A 19,409-nucleotide genomic window follows, 5' to 3' on the forward strand; every position below is an offset into this window, starting at 1 on the left:
CCCCCCCCCCCCCGGTGTCCTGCATGTATCTATGTGCCATAGCATGCATGTGTATGGGTCTGAAGGCATCAGTGTGCCCATTTGCAGGTAGGTGTCTCCACAGAAGTATACCAAGTCTTTGGGGTTTCTGCAGTGTGCACAGCATGCACCTTTGTTTATCCCATGGAGGTCTCTAGAGAGACACTACAGTGCATCGAGCAGATGTCTGCCCAGGTGTGTATGCATGCATCAGCGTGCATGTATGCATTGTATAGTGGTACTGTAGTGTGTAGGTGTCTCCACGTGTGTAAAATCCCTCTATATATATCATGTGTGAGCACTCACAAATGAATGCACACACAGATTTGATCATTTGTGGTTGGCACAGACCGGGAACCATTCTGACTTCTTTAGTCTTCTTAGCTAGACTGGCCAGAAAGTTATTAAAAACAAGCAAGAAGTTATTGAAAATGAAGAGAAGAAACAATCTCCATATCATAAAAATACAAGCAGATAATAAGCACCTGGCTCGTTTGCCAAATATTTTTTAACCCATCCTTTTAACAGGCATGTGTTGGGGGAAAAAGTCTGTCTGGAGAAAAAAGCTGGGCTTTATTTAAAAGGGCATGAAGATAAAACACCTTGCTAGAAACTCTTCTTTTTAAATTGATGCTTGTCTTTTAGTTGTTGTTAACCAGCCTACTTTAAGAAACAAGCCAAAAAAAAAATGCAACCAACTAAACAAAGACCCCTGATGCTGGAGAAGGGAAATGTTTTATCCTGGAGGATTATGCCATCTGTTAAGAGTTGTCTTTCTATCCAACTTAATGCAATTTTTTAGAGAGTGGATAGTAGTGCTTCTTCTCACTGGAACTGGCCAGTCGCCAGAAATCTGGGATGGATTTATTTGCTGAATCTATCAAACAGAGCTGGAAGAAGAGAATGACCAAATGATTCTGAGTGGTTTATTTTTTAAATGGTCTGTGAGTTTGCCTACTTCTCCACTCAAGGCAGGCACATGAAGAGCCCTGGAGATTCAACAAGATGCTCCAAAAGAATTATCTGTCTAAGGAGAAGTGCCTACGCAGGCAGAGGTTTCTATAAAATGGGTATTGACTAAATACAACATATTTCTAGAAATTTAAAGGGAAAGTATATACATGGATGGCTAACAAATATAATTCCACAGGTGGAATGATTGTTATTTAACTCTCCACTCAATTAAATGTCACAACAAAGTTTAGAGGAGCTCAAATGTATTAGCAGTAAAGACATAGAAACATGTGGAATGTGGAACATGTCAGTGAAAAGATTTCCAGTTTAATCTGTCTTTGCACATATAATCCATTTGGGGTTTGATTCTGTCACTTGTACTTGCATTGAGCAGTACTGAGCTCCTTGAATATTCCCTTGACTACAGTAAGAATAATTCCAGAGCAGGCTACTCTTTAATGTAAAGGACCTGTTATTGGACTGCTTGGTAGTCTTTCTAAACTGGGTGCTAACAGTATAATTTGTGAGAAGAACTAAATTAAAAGCATGTCTTTTTGCGTACACTATTCTAAAACTAATCAGTCATCTGTTTATTTCATTGCCTATGTAACACTTATCATTCTTTCCCTACTGTTTCTCTAAGTCCAGTTTTATGCGAGAGAAAGTTAATTAGCCTCAACTGGAAAAATATAACTAGGAAACTGATTCTGAAGTAGCAAAGTCAGTTTGGGGCCAGTTCCAGAGGGAGATGCACGGGCAGAAGCCCGTTGCACCCCTGTGAGCCAGGCCCCCCACAGAAGGACACATGGTGGACTCTGACCCTGCTCCCCAGCACAGCTGGGAGGTAAGTGAGGCCTGCAGTGGGAGGGGATTAGCCATGCAGGAGGTAGCTGAGAGGAGCCAAGGAGGACCATGCCCCAGCTGGCTCCTACTTGGCCCAGCTCCCCAGGATGCTACGTGAACAGAATGCGCGAACAAAGTGCACAAACAGGAGTGCTCTGGGCCTGGTGCACGAGTTAGCATAGGAGGGCAAGCAGGAGAGGCATGAGGCTCTAGGTGGGGAGCCTCAAGAGAAGGGTCAGCACTGCAGTAGCCAGGACTACTATCTGTGCAATGGTGGAAGGGATGCGTTGCACCCTGAAATTCCCCCCTACAGCTGAACCTCCTCTCCCGCTCTGGTACCACTGAGACTTCCACCCAGATAAAGCCTATGGTTCCAGCCTCTACCCAAACAGAGCCTGCAGTCCTTGCCCACACCTGGGTGGAACCCATGGCCCAAGCCTCCACCCAGATGGAGCCTCTGGCCTCCATCTGTGGAGGCTGCCTAGTATGGATACAGACAGCTGGGTTTATGAGCACTGACACCTCCCCTTGTGGAGTCCGCTCAATGGTGGAGGCCTTGGGGAGCCAGATTAGGGAGCTTCCGGCAGTGTTGCGGAGGCTGCGCACCATTAGGGATGTCGAACAGGAGCTGGATGCCTACTACAAGGTTCTCCACCAGAAGAACGAAGTGGAAAGAGTAAGGATGGTTGGCAATGCCAGGGCAGAAATGAAGAGCCACCATGAAGTCCTGCCAGGGGTTGCCTGGACAAAAGTAGTCTCCGATCCAAGGAGGCACTGCAGCAGGGTTACTATTCCCCTGGAGCTGTGCAACCAATTTGAACCCCTTACATCAGCGGAGTCAGTCAAGCTGCTGGCTCCAGCATGTCAGGATGGAGGGCCATCAGCAGCCACATTCAGGAGAAAGCACAGAGTGTTTGTGGTGGGTGACTCCCTCTTGAGGGGGACATAGGGAGTGATCTGTTGCCATGACTCCTTAGGCCATGAGGTCTGCTGCGTCCTAGAGGCTCGTGTCTGGGATGTAGCTGAGAGGATCCCCAAACTCATCCAGCCCTCTGACCACCACCCCATGCTTCTCATCCATGCGGGCATGAATGACACTGCTTGGAACAATCCCAGCTGGGTCATGAGTGATTACAGGGCTCTGGGGGCTGAGATTAATGGTCTGGGGTTGCAGGTAGTTTTTTCCTCGATCCTCCCCGTCATGGACATCAGAGGGAAAGGTGCATTGAAGAGATTAACAGAAGACTCTGGCAGTGGTGCCATTGTGGGGAGTTCGGCTTCTCTGATCACGGTACACACTTCAGGGAGAGAGGCAGCGGCTTGTTGGGAAGGGATGGCTTCCACCTCACCCTGAAAGGGAAGCAGCTCTTCTCAGCCAGAATGGTTGACCCACTTGACAGGGCTTTAAATTAGGATCACTGGGAGATGGGCAATTAACAGTTCAAGCCCAGGTCACATCAACCATAGTATTAACAAGTTAGGTAGCCCAAGGGAACCTACTTTGATGACAGCCCAAGGAAAGGTCACATCCCAGCTTACGGGGAAGCCTAGGGCTTCCCGTGGCAGGCTCAGTTGCCTGTACACAAACTCCAGGAGTTTGGGAAACAAGCAAGAGGAACTGGCCCTTCTCCTGACTGACAAAGATTACAATCTTGTAGGGATAATGGAGACCTGGTGGGACTCCACCTACAACTGGTTCATAGGTATAGAAGACTATACCTTGTACAGGAGAGACCATGTTGGGAAGAGGGGTGGGGATGTAGCTCTCTACGTGAAGGAGCTAGATCTTGAATTCAATAGGGAACTGGCTGAGGCTGCAAACTCTGGATGCATGGTTATTATGGGTGACTTCAACCTCCCTGACATCTCTGAGGGAGAGCTATTCAATAGGCTGAGTTATTCAATGCATTTTTTGCCTCAGTGGTCTTGAACAGGAGTCAAGATAAGTCTCCTAAAGAGCTCTTAGACGAGCATCAGAGGAACACCAGCCCACCAACTGTTGACACTGTCTTGGTGCAGAGTCGCTTGGATGGACTGGATGTGTTCAGGTCAGCAGGCCCAGAGGAGCTGCATCTGAGAGTACTGAAGGAATTGGCCAGTGTCATAGCAGAACCACTGGCACGGCTGTTCGAGCGCTCATGGTGCTTGGGTCAGGTCCCAGAAGACTGGAGAAGGGCCAGTGTGGTCCCTATTTTCAAGATGGGGAGGAAGGAGGATCTGAGTAATTATAGGCGAGTCAGTCTCACTTCCATCCTTGTCAAGGTCTTTGAAAAGACTATGAAGGATCGTATCAGTGGGAATCCAGCAGGGGAAAAAATGCAGCAGGGCAACCAGCATGGATTTGTAGCAGGTAGATCATGCCTGACCAATCTGCTTTCATTTTATGACAGGGTCACAAAATGCTTAGACGCAGGAGTAGAGGTGGATGTCGTTTTCTTTGATTTTAGCAGGGCCTTCAATACGGTATCTCATCCCATTCTCATAAATAAATTAAGAGGCTGTGATATAGATATTTACACGGTCCAGTGGGTGGCAGATTGGCTTAGCAGTCACACCCAGAGAGTGGTAGCAGATGGGTTGGTATCGACCTGGAAGGATGTGGGTAGTGGGGTCCTGCAGGGTTCGGTCCTTGGACCTGTACTCTTCAATATCTTTATCAGTGAGTTGGATGTGGGCGTGAAGTGTGTACCCTGTCCAAGTTTGCGGATGATACTAAATTGTGGGGTGAAGTGCACACTCCGGAGGGTAGGGAATGATTGCAGGCAGACCTGGACAGGTTGAAAAAGTGGGCAGTACACAACAGGATGCAGTACAACAAGGACAAGTGCAGAGTGCTGCACCTAGAGCGCAAAAATATCCAGTACACCTACTGGCGAGAAAGTGACCCTCTTAGTGCAGGAGTGGAAAGGGATCTCGGAGTCACAGTAGACTCCAAGATGAGCATGAGTTGTCAGTGTGACAAAATCATCAGCAAGCTAACTATACTTTATCATGCATCAGGAGATGCATGACAAATAGATCCAAGGAGGTGATACTTCCTTTCTATGCGGCATTGGTCAGACTACAGCTGGAGTACTGCATCCAGTTTTGGGCACTGTACTTCAAGAAGGATGTTGATAGACTCGAGAGGGTACAGAGGAGAGCCACTTGTATGGTCAGGGGCTTACAGGACAAGCCCTATGAGGAGAGACTGAGGGACTTGGACCTCTTCAGCCTCCACAAGAGAAGGCTGAAAGGTGATCTTGTGGCTGCCTACAAATTCATTAGAGGGAGGCAGCAAGGGAACAGAGATACTCTGTTCACCAGGGCACCTCTTGGGGTAACAAGGAACAATGGTCACAAACTGACAAAGTGAAGATTTAGGCTAGATATTAGGAAAAACTTCTTCATGGTAAGGGTGTCCAAAATTTGGAAAGGCCTTCCAAAGGAGGTGATGCCCTCTTCTATTTTGGGGGTCTTTAAGAGAAGGCTTGATAGGCATCTGGCTGGGGTCATCTGACCCCAGTACTCTTTCCTGCCTAGGCAGGGGGTCAGACTCAATGATCTGTTGTGGTCCCTTCTGACCCTAGCATCTCTGAATCTCTGAATCTCATGGGAAGAGCACACGGCCAAATCTGACTGGTCACATACCTTCCTTGCTTGCACTGATGATCTCTACCTAATGCAAGAGGTCTACAGGCCAAGTAGGGGAAAGACACTGCTGGATCTGTTTCTGGCCAAAGGGGATGATTTGGTGAGTGATCTGAGGATCAAGGGGCAGCTTTGTGACAGCTATCATGAACTGATTACTTTCTCTGTCCAATGCAGGCCAGGAAAGTTTCTCAGTAAAACAGAAATACTCAACTTTGGGAAAACTGACTTTCACAAACTCAGGAGATTGGTCAGTCAGGCACTAAGAGACCATGGCCCCTCAGAAAGGAGAGTCCCTGAGGAATGGTTGTTCCTTAAGGACACAATCCTCAAAGCATAAAGAAAGTCCATCCCACAGGCAAGGCAGTCAGTGGGCTAGGAAACCCCCTTGGCTCAATAGGCAACTTTTGGACCTCCTGAAACCAAAAAGAGAAGCCTACACCAGATGGAAAATGGGAATCATCACCAAGAAGGACTACACAGCACTAGCCTGCACCTGTAATAAGCAGACCAGAATAATCAAGGCAGAAACCGAACTCAAGCTAGCCATGGAAATCAAGGACAACAAAAAGGCCTTCTTCAGATATGTGGGAAGTCAGAGAACAAAGACAGCATTGGACCCCTGCTAAATCAAATGGGGCAGCTGACGTCTGGTGCTTAGGAAAAGGTCAATCTCCTAAATGATTACTTTGTGTCAGTTTTCCATCTGCCCAAGTGAGTCACCGTGTTGTACAAGACACAGAGTATCCAGGGTGTGGGAGATGGTCCCACAATTGACCTGGATCAAGTGAGGGAACACCTCAAGAGGCTCGATATCCATAAATTCATGGGCCTGGATGGAATGCACCCAAGAGTCCTGAAGGAGTTGGCAGATATCGTAGCACACGCTATGGCAAAGATATTTGAGAAATTGTGGTGCTCAAGAGAGGTACTGGATGACTGGAAAAGAGCCAACATGGCCCCAATCTTAAAGAAAGAAAGGAAGGAAGGAAGGAAGATCCAGGGAATTACAGGTCAATCTGCCTGACATCCATCCCTGGAAAGATCCTGGAGAAAATCATCAAAGGTTTCATCAGCAACAGGCTAACAGAAGGCAAATTTTCTGAGTGCCAGCCAACATGGCTTCATTGCTGGAAGGTTTTGCCTGACCAACCTTGTCTCCTTCTATGACCAGGTGACACACTGCCTGGCCAATGGAGATGAAACTGATGTCATGTATCTGGATTTCAAGAAAGCCTTTGACTTGGTCTCCTATAATGTCCTCGTGGTTAAGTTGGGGAACTGCGGCCTTGACCATCTCATGGTCCAGTGGCTGGGGAACTGGCTCTGGGGTCGAACCCAAAGAGTAATAGTTGACAGGAGGAAATCAACATGATGCAAGGTGACCAGTGGAGTCCCTCAGGGCTCAGTACTCGGGCCAGTACTCTTCAACGTCTTCATTAATGATCTGAACTCAGGTGTCAGATGTGAACTGGTGAAGTTCACGGACGATACTAAACTATGGGGGAAGATGGGCACACTGCAGGACAGGCTGGGGATGCAAGCCTGTCCAGGTTGGCCTATAAGGTGGGTGGACCAATATTTGATGGCACTCAACATAGAGAAGTGCAAGGTACTCCACCTTGAGAGGAAAAACCAGCAGCGTACTTATAGGCTTGGCAATACTATGCTTGCTAGCACCACGACCAAAAGAGACTTGGAAGGTCTTGACTGACCACAAAATGAACATGAGCCAACAATGTGATGCTGTAGCTGGCAAAGCAAACCAAACTCTGGCATGTGTCCACCAGTGCATCTCAAGCAAAACCAGGGATGTCATCCTTCTGCTTTGCTCAGCCTTAGTGAGACTGCAGCTGGAGTACTGTGTCCAGTTTTGGGCCCCCCAGTTCAGGAGGGACGTGAAAAAACTCGAGAGAGTCCAAAGGAGAGCCATCCACATGATCAAAGGCCAAGACAGCAAGCCTTATGAGGAGAGGCTGAGGGACATGGGACTCTTCAGCCTGGGGAAGAGAAGGCTCAGGGGGGACTTGGTGGTAGCCTATAAGTATACAAGGGGGGTGCACCAGGATCAGCTGTTAACCAGTGCTTCCCAAGAGATAATAAGGTCTAACTGTCACAAACTTCTGGAAGGCCAATTTAAACTGGACATAAGGAAAATTTTCTTTGCGGTCTGAGTGTCCATGGTCTGGAACAGACTTCTCCCCCACGAGGTGGTGCAAGCACCTACTCTGGACTCATTCAAAAACGTTTGAATGCTTATCTTGCTGGGATCATTTGGCCCCAGCAGACTTCCTGCCTATGGCAGGAGAGCTGGACTCAATGATCTTGCAAGGTCCCTTCTAGCCCCTAATGCCAATGAAATCTATGGAAGTCTGTAGTAATAGAAACTTTTGTTCATGTTGCTTTTATTTCACAGGTTTGTTTTACAACTCAACTCAGTAAGAGTTTACTTGGTATTTATGAATGAATAAATGAGTAGCTTTATTCTTATGCATACTACATCATTTCTTTCATAAGTTAAAAAACAGATGTGGTGTATTTCTGGATGTTTAGTAGTTTGTGCCAGGAAACATCAAGAGGCATCAGATAGAAAGCAGGATGACTCCAACTATAGAAGCACAATATGTCTATAGAATAGAGACCATCCTCAAGTGCTGTCCTAGAATTATAAATTAGAGAGGAAGAGCTGGGGGGACGTGGGAAGGCAAGGTGGTAGAGAAGGGTATGAGGAGAAAGACAGACAGAGAGAAAGAGATGTTTAGATTTAGGGCCTGATCCAAAGCCCATTGAAGTCCATCAGTCATTCCAAGGTTATTTATTGAATATTTTCCTTTGTTTTTAAAATTACTTACAATCAGAACATCATCTTTCAGCAAATTTTGACAATTTTGATTTTGGATGTCAAGCAACAATACATAAAATATAAGATTAATGAGCCAAGTGCTTTTATAAACAGCTATTTTCAGCAGGCTCCTGGTTTTTATGTTCACACTTAAAAACCTTGGGCTTATGTGACCTTTGTTAAAAATGGTTTTTGCTGATATTTTTCTTCCAGTAAGAGATTATACTGTCCCAAGACATCAGTGTTAAGTAAAGTCTATGAGAGTGAGACCTTTTTTTTTAAACAGTGACTCACCAAATAGCTGATGTTGTTCCAGCTAAGCAACCCTGAAGAGATGCAAGTCAAACTAGCATGGCTTTATGTCTTGATTATTTTCAAAGGTGCTGAGCACCTGTATTTCTCATTGTGTTTAATGATAGTTATGAGCACTCAGGGATTCTGACAATCAGCCCATCTAGCTTTAAGCACATTTGCTACAGGAGCTGGAAATATGCATGTGATTTCTGTGAGGTAGGGATTTGTCTTTTTCAGGTTAAGAGTTTAAAAAAATAGCAGTCCTCATCCTGTGCATATCTTGGTTTTGTTTCCAGAGCTCTATGTTCTGTTAAAGAGGTACAGGCGGGTGCTTCACAGCCTTGATCTGATCCTTTGTATTGCTTTGGTGGTGCAAAAGGATTGGAAACTATCCCCATCCCCCCAGTAACTACAGAACTAGTATTCTATAGCTACTACTATGATACAGGATTCATATGGAGAATGTAGTGAGAGTGTGCCAGATGGTTGGCTAGAGACTGATGCCAGCTGGCACAAATTAGAGCATCATATGCTGGGGACAGTGTGGGACATGCTGACTCCCTGATGGCCACAGAGAATTGACCTCTTATATTATTTCTGATCCTATGTGAAGTCGTTATTCATTCTCTTCTTTCTTGAAGGGAAGAAAGTATTCTTTTCTCCCCTGTGACACTGGTTCAGAGCTCCCAGATTCTCTGGACATTGCTATAATAATGTCACACATTCTATTAGCCTTTGAAAGTCATCTTTCATCCTCAAATAAATGCAACTTAATGAACATCTATCTACCAGTGAAGAGACTGGTTCTTGGTGAGACTGAAGTTTTGTAAGAACAGAATGGTGTCATTAAGTGCTGTCTTGATTCCTATATCAGTGTGTGCTTGTGCACCATTAGCATAATGTTCAAGAGAGTACTTCAAGTTAGAACTTTTAATATTTTAAAGAAATGAAGCAGTGGTTTCATTTTATAGCAGAGATTCTATGTTTGAGATTTTTACCAAGTTAGACAGGTATTAATCAGATGGAGTGTTCTTGGCTAGATCTGTGGAAAAGGCAAAAGTAGATGTCACCAACTGTTGATTCATACTTGCACAGCAAACTTTGCAGATGCTCTGATAGCTGCCAATGGGCCATGCTGCAGAATGTGCCTCACTTATGAAGGTGAAAGGCATCTCTGAGCCGAGTCATCTCTATTTACAGGACATGACTATATCCCAGCAGAATCCCCTTTTGCGCGGAAATGCAGATGGAATGTCACCTTCAGGCACAAGGTTATCCAGAACCACATGGAGAGGCCTCTGCTTTATCTTGTTTGTGGGGACAAGTTTTAGTAGGAGCTTGAAAGATGCTGCACACCCTACGTGGCACTATGCAGTGCTGTACTTCCTGTTTCATTCTCTCTTCCTTTCTCCTCCTCCCCTACACCCTCTTGTTACAAAAACTAAAATGAAGGATGCAGCGAGGCTGTATTCCAGCAGCAGCATTGGGGTTACCTTGAATGTGATTTATTCTTGTTAGTTAAATAACTGAAGCTTCGCAATACCTGTCACAGTCAGTCACGAAATACCAAACGGTAGGAAAAGGGGATTAGGTTTATGCAGCACCATCCCTTGGTCCAGCAATTGATGTTATTCTGGAAATGATCCAGTGAGGACTTAATACTGCTTGGAGCTTCACTGGAGTCATTCTGGGATGGCAGCTCTTCATTTGGAGGAAAAACCAGTCCATGGTTGCACTGCTGTATCCAGGCTGCTGGGCTTAGAAGGCAGGCCAGCAGAGCTCCTAGGTATTATTATTATTATTATTATTATTATTATTATTATTATTATTATTAGGTTTGTTCATTTATTATTTCATAGAGATTGAGCTATCCATGGTAATGGCTTCAGGCTCTGTTCTGCAGGCCCTCACTTGGTGGGCTAGAAAGGACTGCTTCAGTGCAAATCACAGGCACCTCTTTGCTTTGCAGGAAACTTCATTACATTTGCCTCATTGTAGTTTCATAGTTTCTAGGGTTGGAAGGGACCTGAGCAGATCATTGAGTCCGATCCCCTGCCATGGCAGGAAAGAGTACTGGGGTCAAACGACCCCAGCAAGGTGTACATGCAGCCTCCTCTTAAAGATCCCCAGGGTAGGAGCCAGCACCACTTCTGTTGGAAGTTGGTTCCAGACCCTAGCTGCCCTGACAGTGAAGTAGCACCTCCTGATGTCTAGCCTAAATCTACCCTCTGCCAGCTTGCGACTGGTATTCCTGGTCACTCCTAGTAGAGCACAGGACTTTCCCAGTGCTTGCAGGTCCCCTTGACTAGTTTGTAACAGGCCACTAGATCCCTACTCAGCCTTCTCTTGTGGAGGCTGAACAGGTTCAGGTCCCGTAGCCTCTCCTCATAGGGTCTGCCCTGCTCACCCCTGACCATGTGAATGGCCCTCCTCTGGACCCTCTCCGTGTTGTCCACATCCCTCTTGAAGTGCGGCACCCAAAACTGGACACAGTACTCCAGCACAGCCTGACCAGTGCCGCATAGAGGGGGAGGATCACCTCCTTAGACCTGCTTGAGATGCATCTGTGGATGCATGACCAGGTATGGTTGGCCTTCCTGACTGTATCCCCACACTGCCAGCCCATGTTCATCATGGCATCAAAGATGACTCCAAGATACTTTTCTGTCTCTGTACTTATAAGAAGGGAGTTCCCCAGCCTGTAGGTATGGTGCTGGTTCTTCTTCCCCAGGTGCAGTACCCTGCACTTGTCAGTGTTGAAACCCATCCTGTTCTCATCCGCCCACCCCTGTAACCTGTGTGGGTTTGATTGCAGCCTATTCCTCCCTTCTAGCGTGCCCACATTCCCCGACATCTTAGTGTCATCAGCAAATTTGAACAGTGCCATTTACCCCCTCGTCCAAGTCACTGATGAAGAAGTTGAACAGTGTGGGCCTGAGGACCGAGCCCTGGGGGACCCCACTGCCCTCATCTCTCCAGGTCGAAAATGGCCATCCGCCACTACTCCTTGGGTGCGGCCCTCCAGCCAGTTGGCGACCCATCTGACTGTGTGGGTGTCGACACCACAGTCCCCCAGTTTCTTAATGAGAACGGGGTGAGAGACAGTGTCAAAGGCCTTCTGAAAGTCCAGGAAGACTACGTGTACTGCTACCCCTGCATCTAAGGATTTGGTGACCTGGTCATAGAAGGCCACCAGGTTGGTCTGACAGGACCTGCCTCTAATGAAGCCATGTTGGTTGCCCCTAAGCATAATCTCCCCCACTGGCCCCTCATGGATATGCGCCAGAATAATTTTCTCAAAAAGCTTGCTTAGGATTGAGGTAAGATTAACTGGCCTATAGTTTCCCAGGTCCTCCTTCCTCCCCTTTTGAAGATGGGAACAACATTGGCCCTTTTCCAGTTCTCTGGCACCACACCAGAGCACCACGGGTGCTTGTAAAGCCGTGCCAGTGGTCCCGCAATGACCTCAGCCAATTCCCTGAGCACTCTGGGGTGGAGATCATTTGGACCAGCTGATTTGAATACATCCAGTCCCGCCAGAAGTTCCCTGACTAGTTCCTCACTAACCCTTGGCCTAGGTGTGTATTGTTGTCTGCACAACTAAACTGTTCTTCCCCTTAATCTGCTGCAAAGAATGTTTCAATCATAGAAAAATAAGGCTGGGAGTGACCTCAGGATCTCATCTAGTTCCCACCACCTGCTCAAGGTAGAAACATCTCTGTCTGAAACTATCTCATCCAAATGTTTCTCTAACATGCTCTTAAAAACTTTCAATGATGGCAACTTTATGGTTTTTCTAAGTAATCTGTTCCAGCGCTTAACCACCATCATCATTAGAAATTTCTTCCTCATATCCAATCTAGATCTCCCTTGTTGCAATTTAAGCCCATCTTCCACTGTTTTAAAGCCCATTCAAATCACATGGTCATAAAGAAGGCAACAATTGAATTTAATGTGATCTCGTTTTGCACAGTGACTGCAGAGTCAGGCTAAAAATTCTATATAATTTTATTTGTATATGTAAGTACCATAAAAGTGCACAATGTGGCATGTCAAACGTACAGGGTCAGTTTGAACTCAGAATCACCTTCATTTCTGATTTCTTATGTCTGGCTGGCAATCTGACATCATTCTGTTTCTAAAAACCTCTGAGTGAACCCAATTCATGGGAAGCAACGTGGTTTGTTACAGCAGAGCAACCAAGCAAGGAGAGATTTGCTGCAGCATGGAATCAGAGTGAAACGATCTATTAATTAATTCAACACTTCCTTTCTAAATGGGCCAGGTTTCTCAAAGCTGGTGTGCAGTTAGTTACAGCTCCCAGTGCCAGGTCTCTTCAGTGAAAACTCCTTATGTTTCTGTCAATTCCTTCTCTTGGGATTTTCCTCTGAACGGAGGTGGCTGTAGTTCATCTCCAGGAGGCCCAGGCAGAGGCAGCCTCTCAGAGGAGACATGGAATCAGCACCTTTCCACATCGTCTTGCCCATGTCTTCCTTCCAGGGGCCTTACACTCTTCAGCTACCAGTGGACTCTCACCTGTTGTGTGAGAGACTTCAAGTTGTTTTCCCAAAATTGGGCTCCAAAACCATGAGCCTCCCCCCAGCAGCCATGCTGTACCATACCCAGCACCTGGATTAGGCCCTATGGGAGTGTATATAGTGACTGGCCACATCCACATGAGGAGCTACTTTGCTGCATGGCATTTTCCTTGGGCCTTGTATAGTCAGAACAATCACATCCGCTTTTGTGTTTTGTCTTTAGGTTAAAAACAGCAGTGGTTGCAACAAAAATAATGACTGTGTTGCAGTGTTTTGCTGGGCTACCAGTATGCAGACATGAGCTTTACATGTTTAATAACTTAGAGCAGGAGTCAGCAACAGCAGAGAACACCTGTAACCTCAACTTGTAAGATGATGGCATGCCGGGGCAGACGGCGGGGGAGCTACGAGGTTTTGGATCATTTTTGTGAAAGTGCAGTCCTGGCCCTTTCCCTGCCATCTGCAGGGGTGCATGTGCACCTGCCACCAGCAATAAGCCGGGCTGGGGCTCTGTGGACCCTGGTCTCCCCGCCACCTGCTGTGAGCAGCCCAGTCTCTATGGCAGGCGAAAGGGGCCTTCCCATAGCCTGGACTGGCTGTGGTAGGCAGCCAGGAGGCTGCAAGCAGCTGCACTAACCCCGGCTCCACTTGCTGCTGGTGGTGGGTGCATGCACATCTCAGCAGACGGTGGAGAAGGGGCTAGGGATGTGCTGTCACAACAAGGATGGGGCCTCACATGGCTCCCTGGCTGTCTGTCTAGAGGCACATGTGCCAAAGAAAGTGTTTTTACATGCCACACTCTGGCACATGTGCCAGGGGTTGCTGACCCCTGGTTAGAGCCTTATAATTCACTTCTGAAAGAGCTTTTTTACATGTAGGCATCACAGAGCATTTCAGTCATTTGCCCAAAGTTATGTATTTAGTCAGGAGCAATCTGCAGAACTGAACCCCAGAGCCTGGACTGCAGCTCTGTTCTCTTACACAAGCCAACAGCCCAAGGCAGCAGTTACTTTAGATTTGTATTGTCTTTCAAACAAGGAAAGGTATGATGGTAACTGATTCTGCAAGGCCTTACCCAAGCAAATATTTAATTTAAAGCTCATTTGTCTGAGGAAATCCACATGCAATATTACTATATGCTACTATGTTTTATGAGTGCCTGACAGTTGACATTTTTTTGCCTCCCAGGTGTCAGTGCAATACCACTGGAAAAGGACCATGTTGAAGAAATGGTAAGCAGCCATAGCTCACAATGTGAATTCATCATATAGCAGTCAAAAAAGTGCTGACCAGGCATAACCACCTGGAAGAAATTCTGTGTGCAAAGTTTTATCACAGTGCTGACTATGATACTAACTATGCCTTTGGCATCCCATTTTCAAAAACCTCACTGAAGCTCCACTGACTTTCAGTAGGCTCCTTGGGCTTCTAAATGACTTAGATGCTGTTAAAAATGTCACCATGTAAATGTTAAAAAAATATTAGACGTGCTTATTTAACCAACGGGAGCATAGCTGAATCATGGAGGGTGATACTGCAAACTTAAACCAGCTTATGAATTTAATGTTGCTGCCAGGTGAAATAATGAAAATGGATTACTGCTGTAGCAGGGGCCCTATCTGTTGGGAACTCCTCAGACTACCATCTCTGGAAGGAGGTGATCTGCACCCCCGTAATAAATAAATGGGAACTGCTGCAGGAAACACGTGCCTGCTGGCCACCAGTTTTTCCTCAGTGGCTTTTTTTCCTCATGGGAGAGAGAATCTGCCACAAAAATGTTTTCTTCTCTCCTCACAACTAAACCTCCATGATGGCACTGACTTATGGCAGCGGTGTCAAACTTGCTTCCCCCCACCCCAGGCCAGATCCAGACTATGGGAATCCTTGAGGGTCAAACCCAGACCCGCTTTGAGTGGCAGTAGGAGCAGGATGAATGACCTCAGGGAGCTGTGGGGGATTAATGCAGCTGTGGGTTCCCTGCTGCTTCTAAAAGATGTCCCCAGTGGGGCTCCATACCTTGGATTTCTGGGGTGGGTCCCATCCCTTTTTATCTCACTCCTGAATTCTCACCCATTCCAGGAGCCCCCAGGGGCCAGATCATATAAGCTCCATGGGCCAGATGCGACTCACAGGCCATATGTGTGACACCTCTGATTTAAGGAAATACTGATGTCCTGGACCAGAGAGAGATTTTTGGTTGTGAATCATTAGCTCTATGTGAAACTTGAACTAGTCAGAAGCCAACCACCCCTGTACAGTTTCTGTGACTAGGCCTCCAAGTTCTTAAATGATATTATATTATTTTGTCTCAAAAAGCTATTTTAGATTGTTTTGTTTAAAAGTTTTCCATATTTTAATTGTTCCTCCCTCCTTGCAAGGACTGTAGAGTGCAACTCACAGTGCTAAAGAGCCAGATTAAAATTAAAGGAAAGATACAAGGATAAAATCTTAACATATTTGTATGAGCTATTTCAAATAATTTGTGAAATCTGTGGGCTTTACAGAATACACAATCAATTACTGGCACTCAAAGGAGGGATGCCATTTCAGACACATCCCTGTGCTTCACATTTTTCATGGGCTTCCTCCAGGTTCCCTGAATTGCTCTTTGGAGGTGCCTGTGCCTTCACATTCTCTGTATAGAGAGCCTAGGTGTTTAACACTGAATTGCTCCTCCATTGGCTGTCTAAGGATCCTAAATGCTTAACCCGGTCTGTTTTGGATTGGTCTCCAAACAAGCACCTAATTTATAGGCATTGTAACACCCAAGTAGAGATGGCCAATCTGGATCTGAATGTCAGTAGCAAATCTGAGTGTTTGACCCAAATCTCTACTTAAACCAATAGACACATTCCCTCTCTTTCTCAGATAATTTCAGAATAGCCAGCCCTTGTAGCTGCAGATGTTGCTTTCTTTATTAATTGTGTGAGTAGAGCTTAGTAGATGAGATCAGAATCGTAGTGTATTACAGTCCATTATGTAAGTAGACGAAAGATAAGAGAAGGGAAGAGTAATGATTTTACAGCTGTGGAACTGAGGTACAGAAGGATTGAAGTCACACATGAAGTCTCCAGGACTGCTGGGAAATGAGTCCTTGTCCAATGCCCTAACCACAAACATTCCCTGCTTTTTCATGGTGCGTGGTTAGACATATACAGTAGGGCTGTGAGAAGCTTCGGCCCCTGACTCAATTCAGAGGAGATTCAGCCTGATTCGGTGGCTGAATCTCCAAATCCAAATCAAATCAGAGGACCCTTTAGTCTCTCCAAATCAAATTGGAACCCTCTGAATTGATTCAGAGACATTTGGAAAGATTCGGCGAGTCGGACATAGACACAGCTTTAAATGTTTTTTCTACATACCTCTAGGTAGCAGGGGCTCATGATTGCTGCAATGCTGGGGTGCATGGAGTGTCCCATAGAAGCGTGGGGTGGGGGGCGGTCCCTAGTGCACTTGGCAGCAGACCTGGAAGTGGACCAGAAGCACTTTTGGGTCCGCCGGGGAGCATGCTGGGGGCCCCCCCGTGCCCCTCCCCCCCCCGGCTCAGCAACTGGTGCTTCCTGGGTTTGTGGCAGGCACCTGGGGTTCCCCTGCTGATTGCTGAACTGGGGAGGTGTGGGGGCGGGGGGGCCCAGCGTACTCCCCAGCAGACCCGGAAGTGGATTGGAAGTACTAATGGTCCACTTTCAGATTCTCTGTCAAGCATGTGGAGGGCCCCCCCACACTTCTGCTGGACACTCCATGCGCCCCAGCATCGCAGTGTTCACGAGCCACGCCTGCAACCTCAAGGTACATAGAAAAATCTTTTAAAGCTGTGTCTGTGTCTGAATCACTGATTCTCTGAATCAGCATTGAATCTTCAGATTCGGATTTGGCTGAATCAAATCAGGGACAGTGATCGAAATGAACAAATCAAATCACTGTCCCTGATTTGGGCTGAATCTGAATCCAAATCAAATAGGGCTCACTTCGCACACCCCTAATATACAGAGACTGGTAAAGGCTTACCATGAAAATGTGCTTTCCTTCTAGGTAACACGATGTATAGTGGAAGTTCTTTCTAACGCTCTGTTGAAACCAAATGCTCCACCAATAAATCCTCAGTGCAAAGAGATCCTCAAGAAGAGTAAGTACAGTATTAAATGAATTAGAGGTGCTAATTGAATCACTGCTTTTGCTGATGAAGAATTTGCTCAATGTGGCTATTCATTTTATAAACAAAGTAATTTTTTATGCGTTCTCATTTTAAAAGGGGTGATCCTTCATCATTTTAATTTTATGTATATTAGAATGCCTTAAAACTTGATAGTACTTCTTAAAATGGCAACAGTAATTTTACATTGTCTTTTTATGAGCTCTGAACTGTACCTACATTTTTAAAGGGATATGAAAAGCCATTCTTTTTTCCTGTTGCCCCCAAATACTAATATAGAAGATTGTTGCTCTTTTTAAGTTGAACAGGAACTTACTCTTTTGTTTTCCTTATTGTTAAAGGCCCAATCTTGCACCTCATACTGATATGAGTGGTCTTTATTTGTATGAGCAATCCCACTGAAGTAAAGTGAGCTATATGTGCAAGTAAGGAATATGCACACATTACAAGTTTCAGCAACTGGGCACTTTATTGATAAAACTGGAAAAAATAAAGTTCAGAGTGCTTGCTACCCTGCATTAAGAATAGTAGAATTGTATATAGGACTGGCTCCAACTAGCTCAGGCTAGCTACAAGAAAAAGTTATTGTGGAATTCATTGCCGCAGGAGGTGGTAGAGGCAGATAACATAGCCAGGTTCAAACAGGGACTGGTATAAATTCACAGATGATGAACTCATTAATGGCTTTTTAGCAGAATGGCTAGAGATCTGGCATCTCTAAATCAATAAATGGTGAATGCCAGGGAGGGTACTGAAAAGGGATAGATCACTCTAGAGCAGGAATGCTCAACCTCTGGCCTGCAGGCCAGATCTGGCCCTTGGCACCATGTCATTCGGCCTGCAGGGCTCCCAAAGAGTCTGGAAATCTGGTACTTCCATCTTACCAAATCTTCAAACCTATGGGGAGCCCTGGGCTTTGCACATGGGTGCCTGATCCAAGTGCACAAAGCTAAGCAGGAGCACTGTCAGGGCTCAGGGCCCATCTGGATGTGGGAGGCTGAGAGGAATCCCAGTGCGGGTGGGAGAGGTCATGGTGCTGGGACCCAGGACCTAGTCCCATCATGCACTGAGTGGGAAGAGGTGGTGTTGGGCTTCACTGCCCAAACTCAGCATGCAAGGTGGATTGGGGGCAGTGGACCTGAGCCCGACATGGGGGAGGAGAGTCACTCCTCCCCTCCCCCTGCAGGTGCTCTGTTGGTCAAGGCCAGGCTGGGCCCCCCCCTTCACCTCTGCCATGGTAGGCCAGATTTTTCCCCAGCTTGGGCTTGCTCCCTCCAGACCATGTTGGGCCCGGGCCCGGGCCCCACTGTCACCTATGACGCCATGGCGTGCCCACTCCTCCCCACCCCCCCAGCGTTGGGCCTGCTCAGGGATGGGAGGAACAGGCTTAGGGCCGACATGGGGGAGTGGGGTGGGGGAGGAGTGGGCCAAGGCCTGATGGGGGAAGAGGACCTCTCTTTCCCTCCCCCAGCCGCCACTGCTGCTGCTGCAGCTGCATCACTTTTCATCACTTTGGTACTACAAATTCAAAGATCTTGAAAAGCCTTTTTTTAGGGGTGTGCTCATACATTGGTCCCATATCAGATCAGCACCGATATAAGGAAAATTGGCTGTATTGGCAATTGGCTTTTTTTGGCTGATAATGCCACCAATAAATGCCCTGTGCATGTGCACAGCTTCAGTGAAGCACACAGATGGCCAGAAACGCAGCTCCACAATGGAGAGAGCAGCTGGGTCTGGCTGGTAAGTCTGTTGGGAGGGAAAGGGTGTGGGGTAGATCAAGGTCCCTGCAGTGAGGGAGGGAGTGGGGCTGCACACACACCAGGAGGCCATGGAGGCCATGTGGGGCTGAGGCAGGGGAAGTTGCTGCATAGTCAGGGCAGGGCATGGGATGGAGCCGTGAGCAGCTCATTCAGGGAGTGCAGGGGGAGGCAGTTCCCACCACTGCACATATCCTGGGAGGGCTTGAGGGGCGTGTGCCCCTGGATCTGTGTGCGATGAGGGTGGGCTGCTGCTGCAAGCTTCTGCTGGGGCCAGGGCTGGTCTCTTCCTGGCAGGAGGCTGTGTCGGGCTCTTTTCTGGTGGAGGCTGGGCCAGGCTGTGTTTGGGAGGGGGGGTTACGGTGAATTCTGGGGTG

General features: G+C 46.9%; 1 protein-coding gene across 1 annotated transcript in view; it reads left to right on the forward strand.

Moving 5' to 3' along the window:
• Nucleotides 1-14,249: 14,249 nt before the first annotated feature.
• The window catches only part of CHGB (chromogranin B), a 12,503-nt gene continuing 7,343 nt past the window's right edge, over nucleotides 14,250-19,409 (forward strand). Inside the window, exons 1-2 of the mRNA XM_019549077.1 lie at nucleotides 14,250-14,351; nucleotides 17,152-17,245. Coding sequence (XP_019404622.1) covers nucleotides 14,349-14,351; nucleotides 17,152-17,245 — 97 coding nt within the window. The 5' untranslated portion in view covers nucleotides 14,250-14,348. The remainder of the gene's footprint in view (nucleotides 14,352-17,151; nucleotides 17,246-19,409) is intronic.

The sequence above is a fragment of the Crocodylus porosus genome, unplaced genomic scaffold (genome assembly GCF_001723895.1).
Source record: "Crocodylus porosus isolate Cpor-Errol unplaced genomic scaffold, CroPor_comp1, whole genome shotgun sequence".
Classification (NCBI taxonomy): domain Eukaryota; kingdom Metazoa; phylum Chordata; order Crocodylia; family Crocodylidae; genus Crocodylus; species Crocodylus porosus.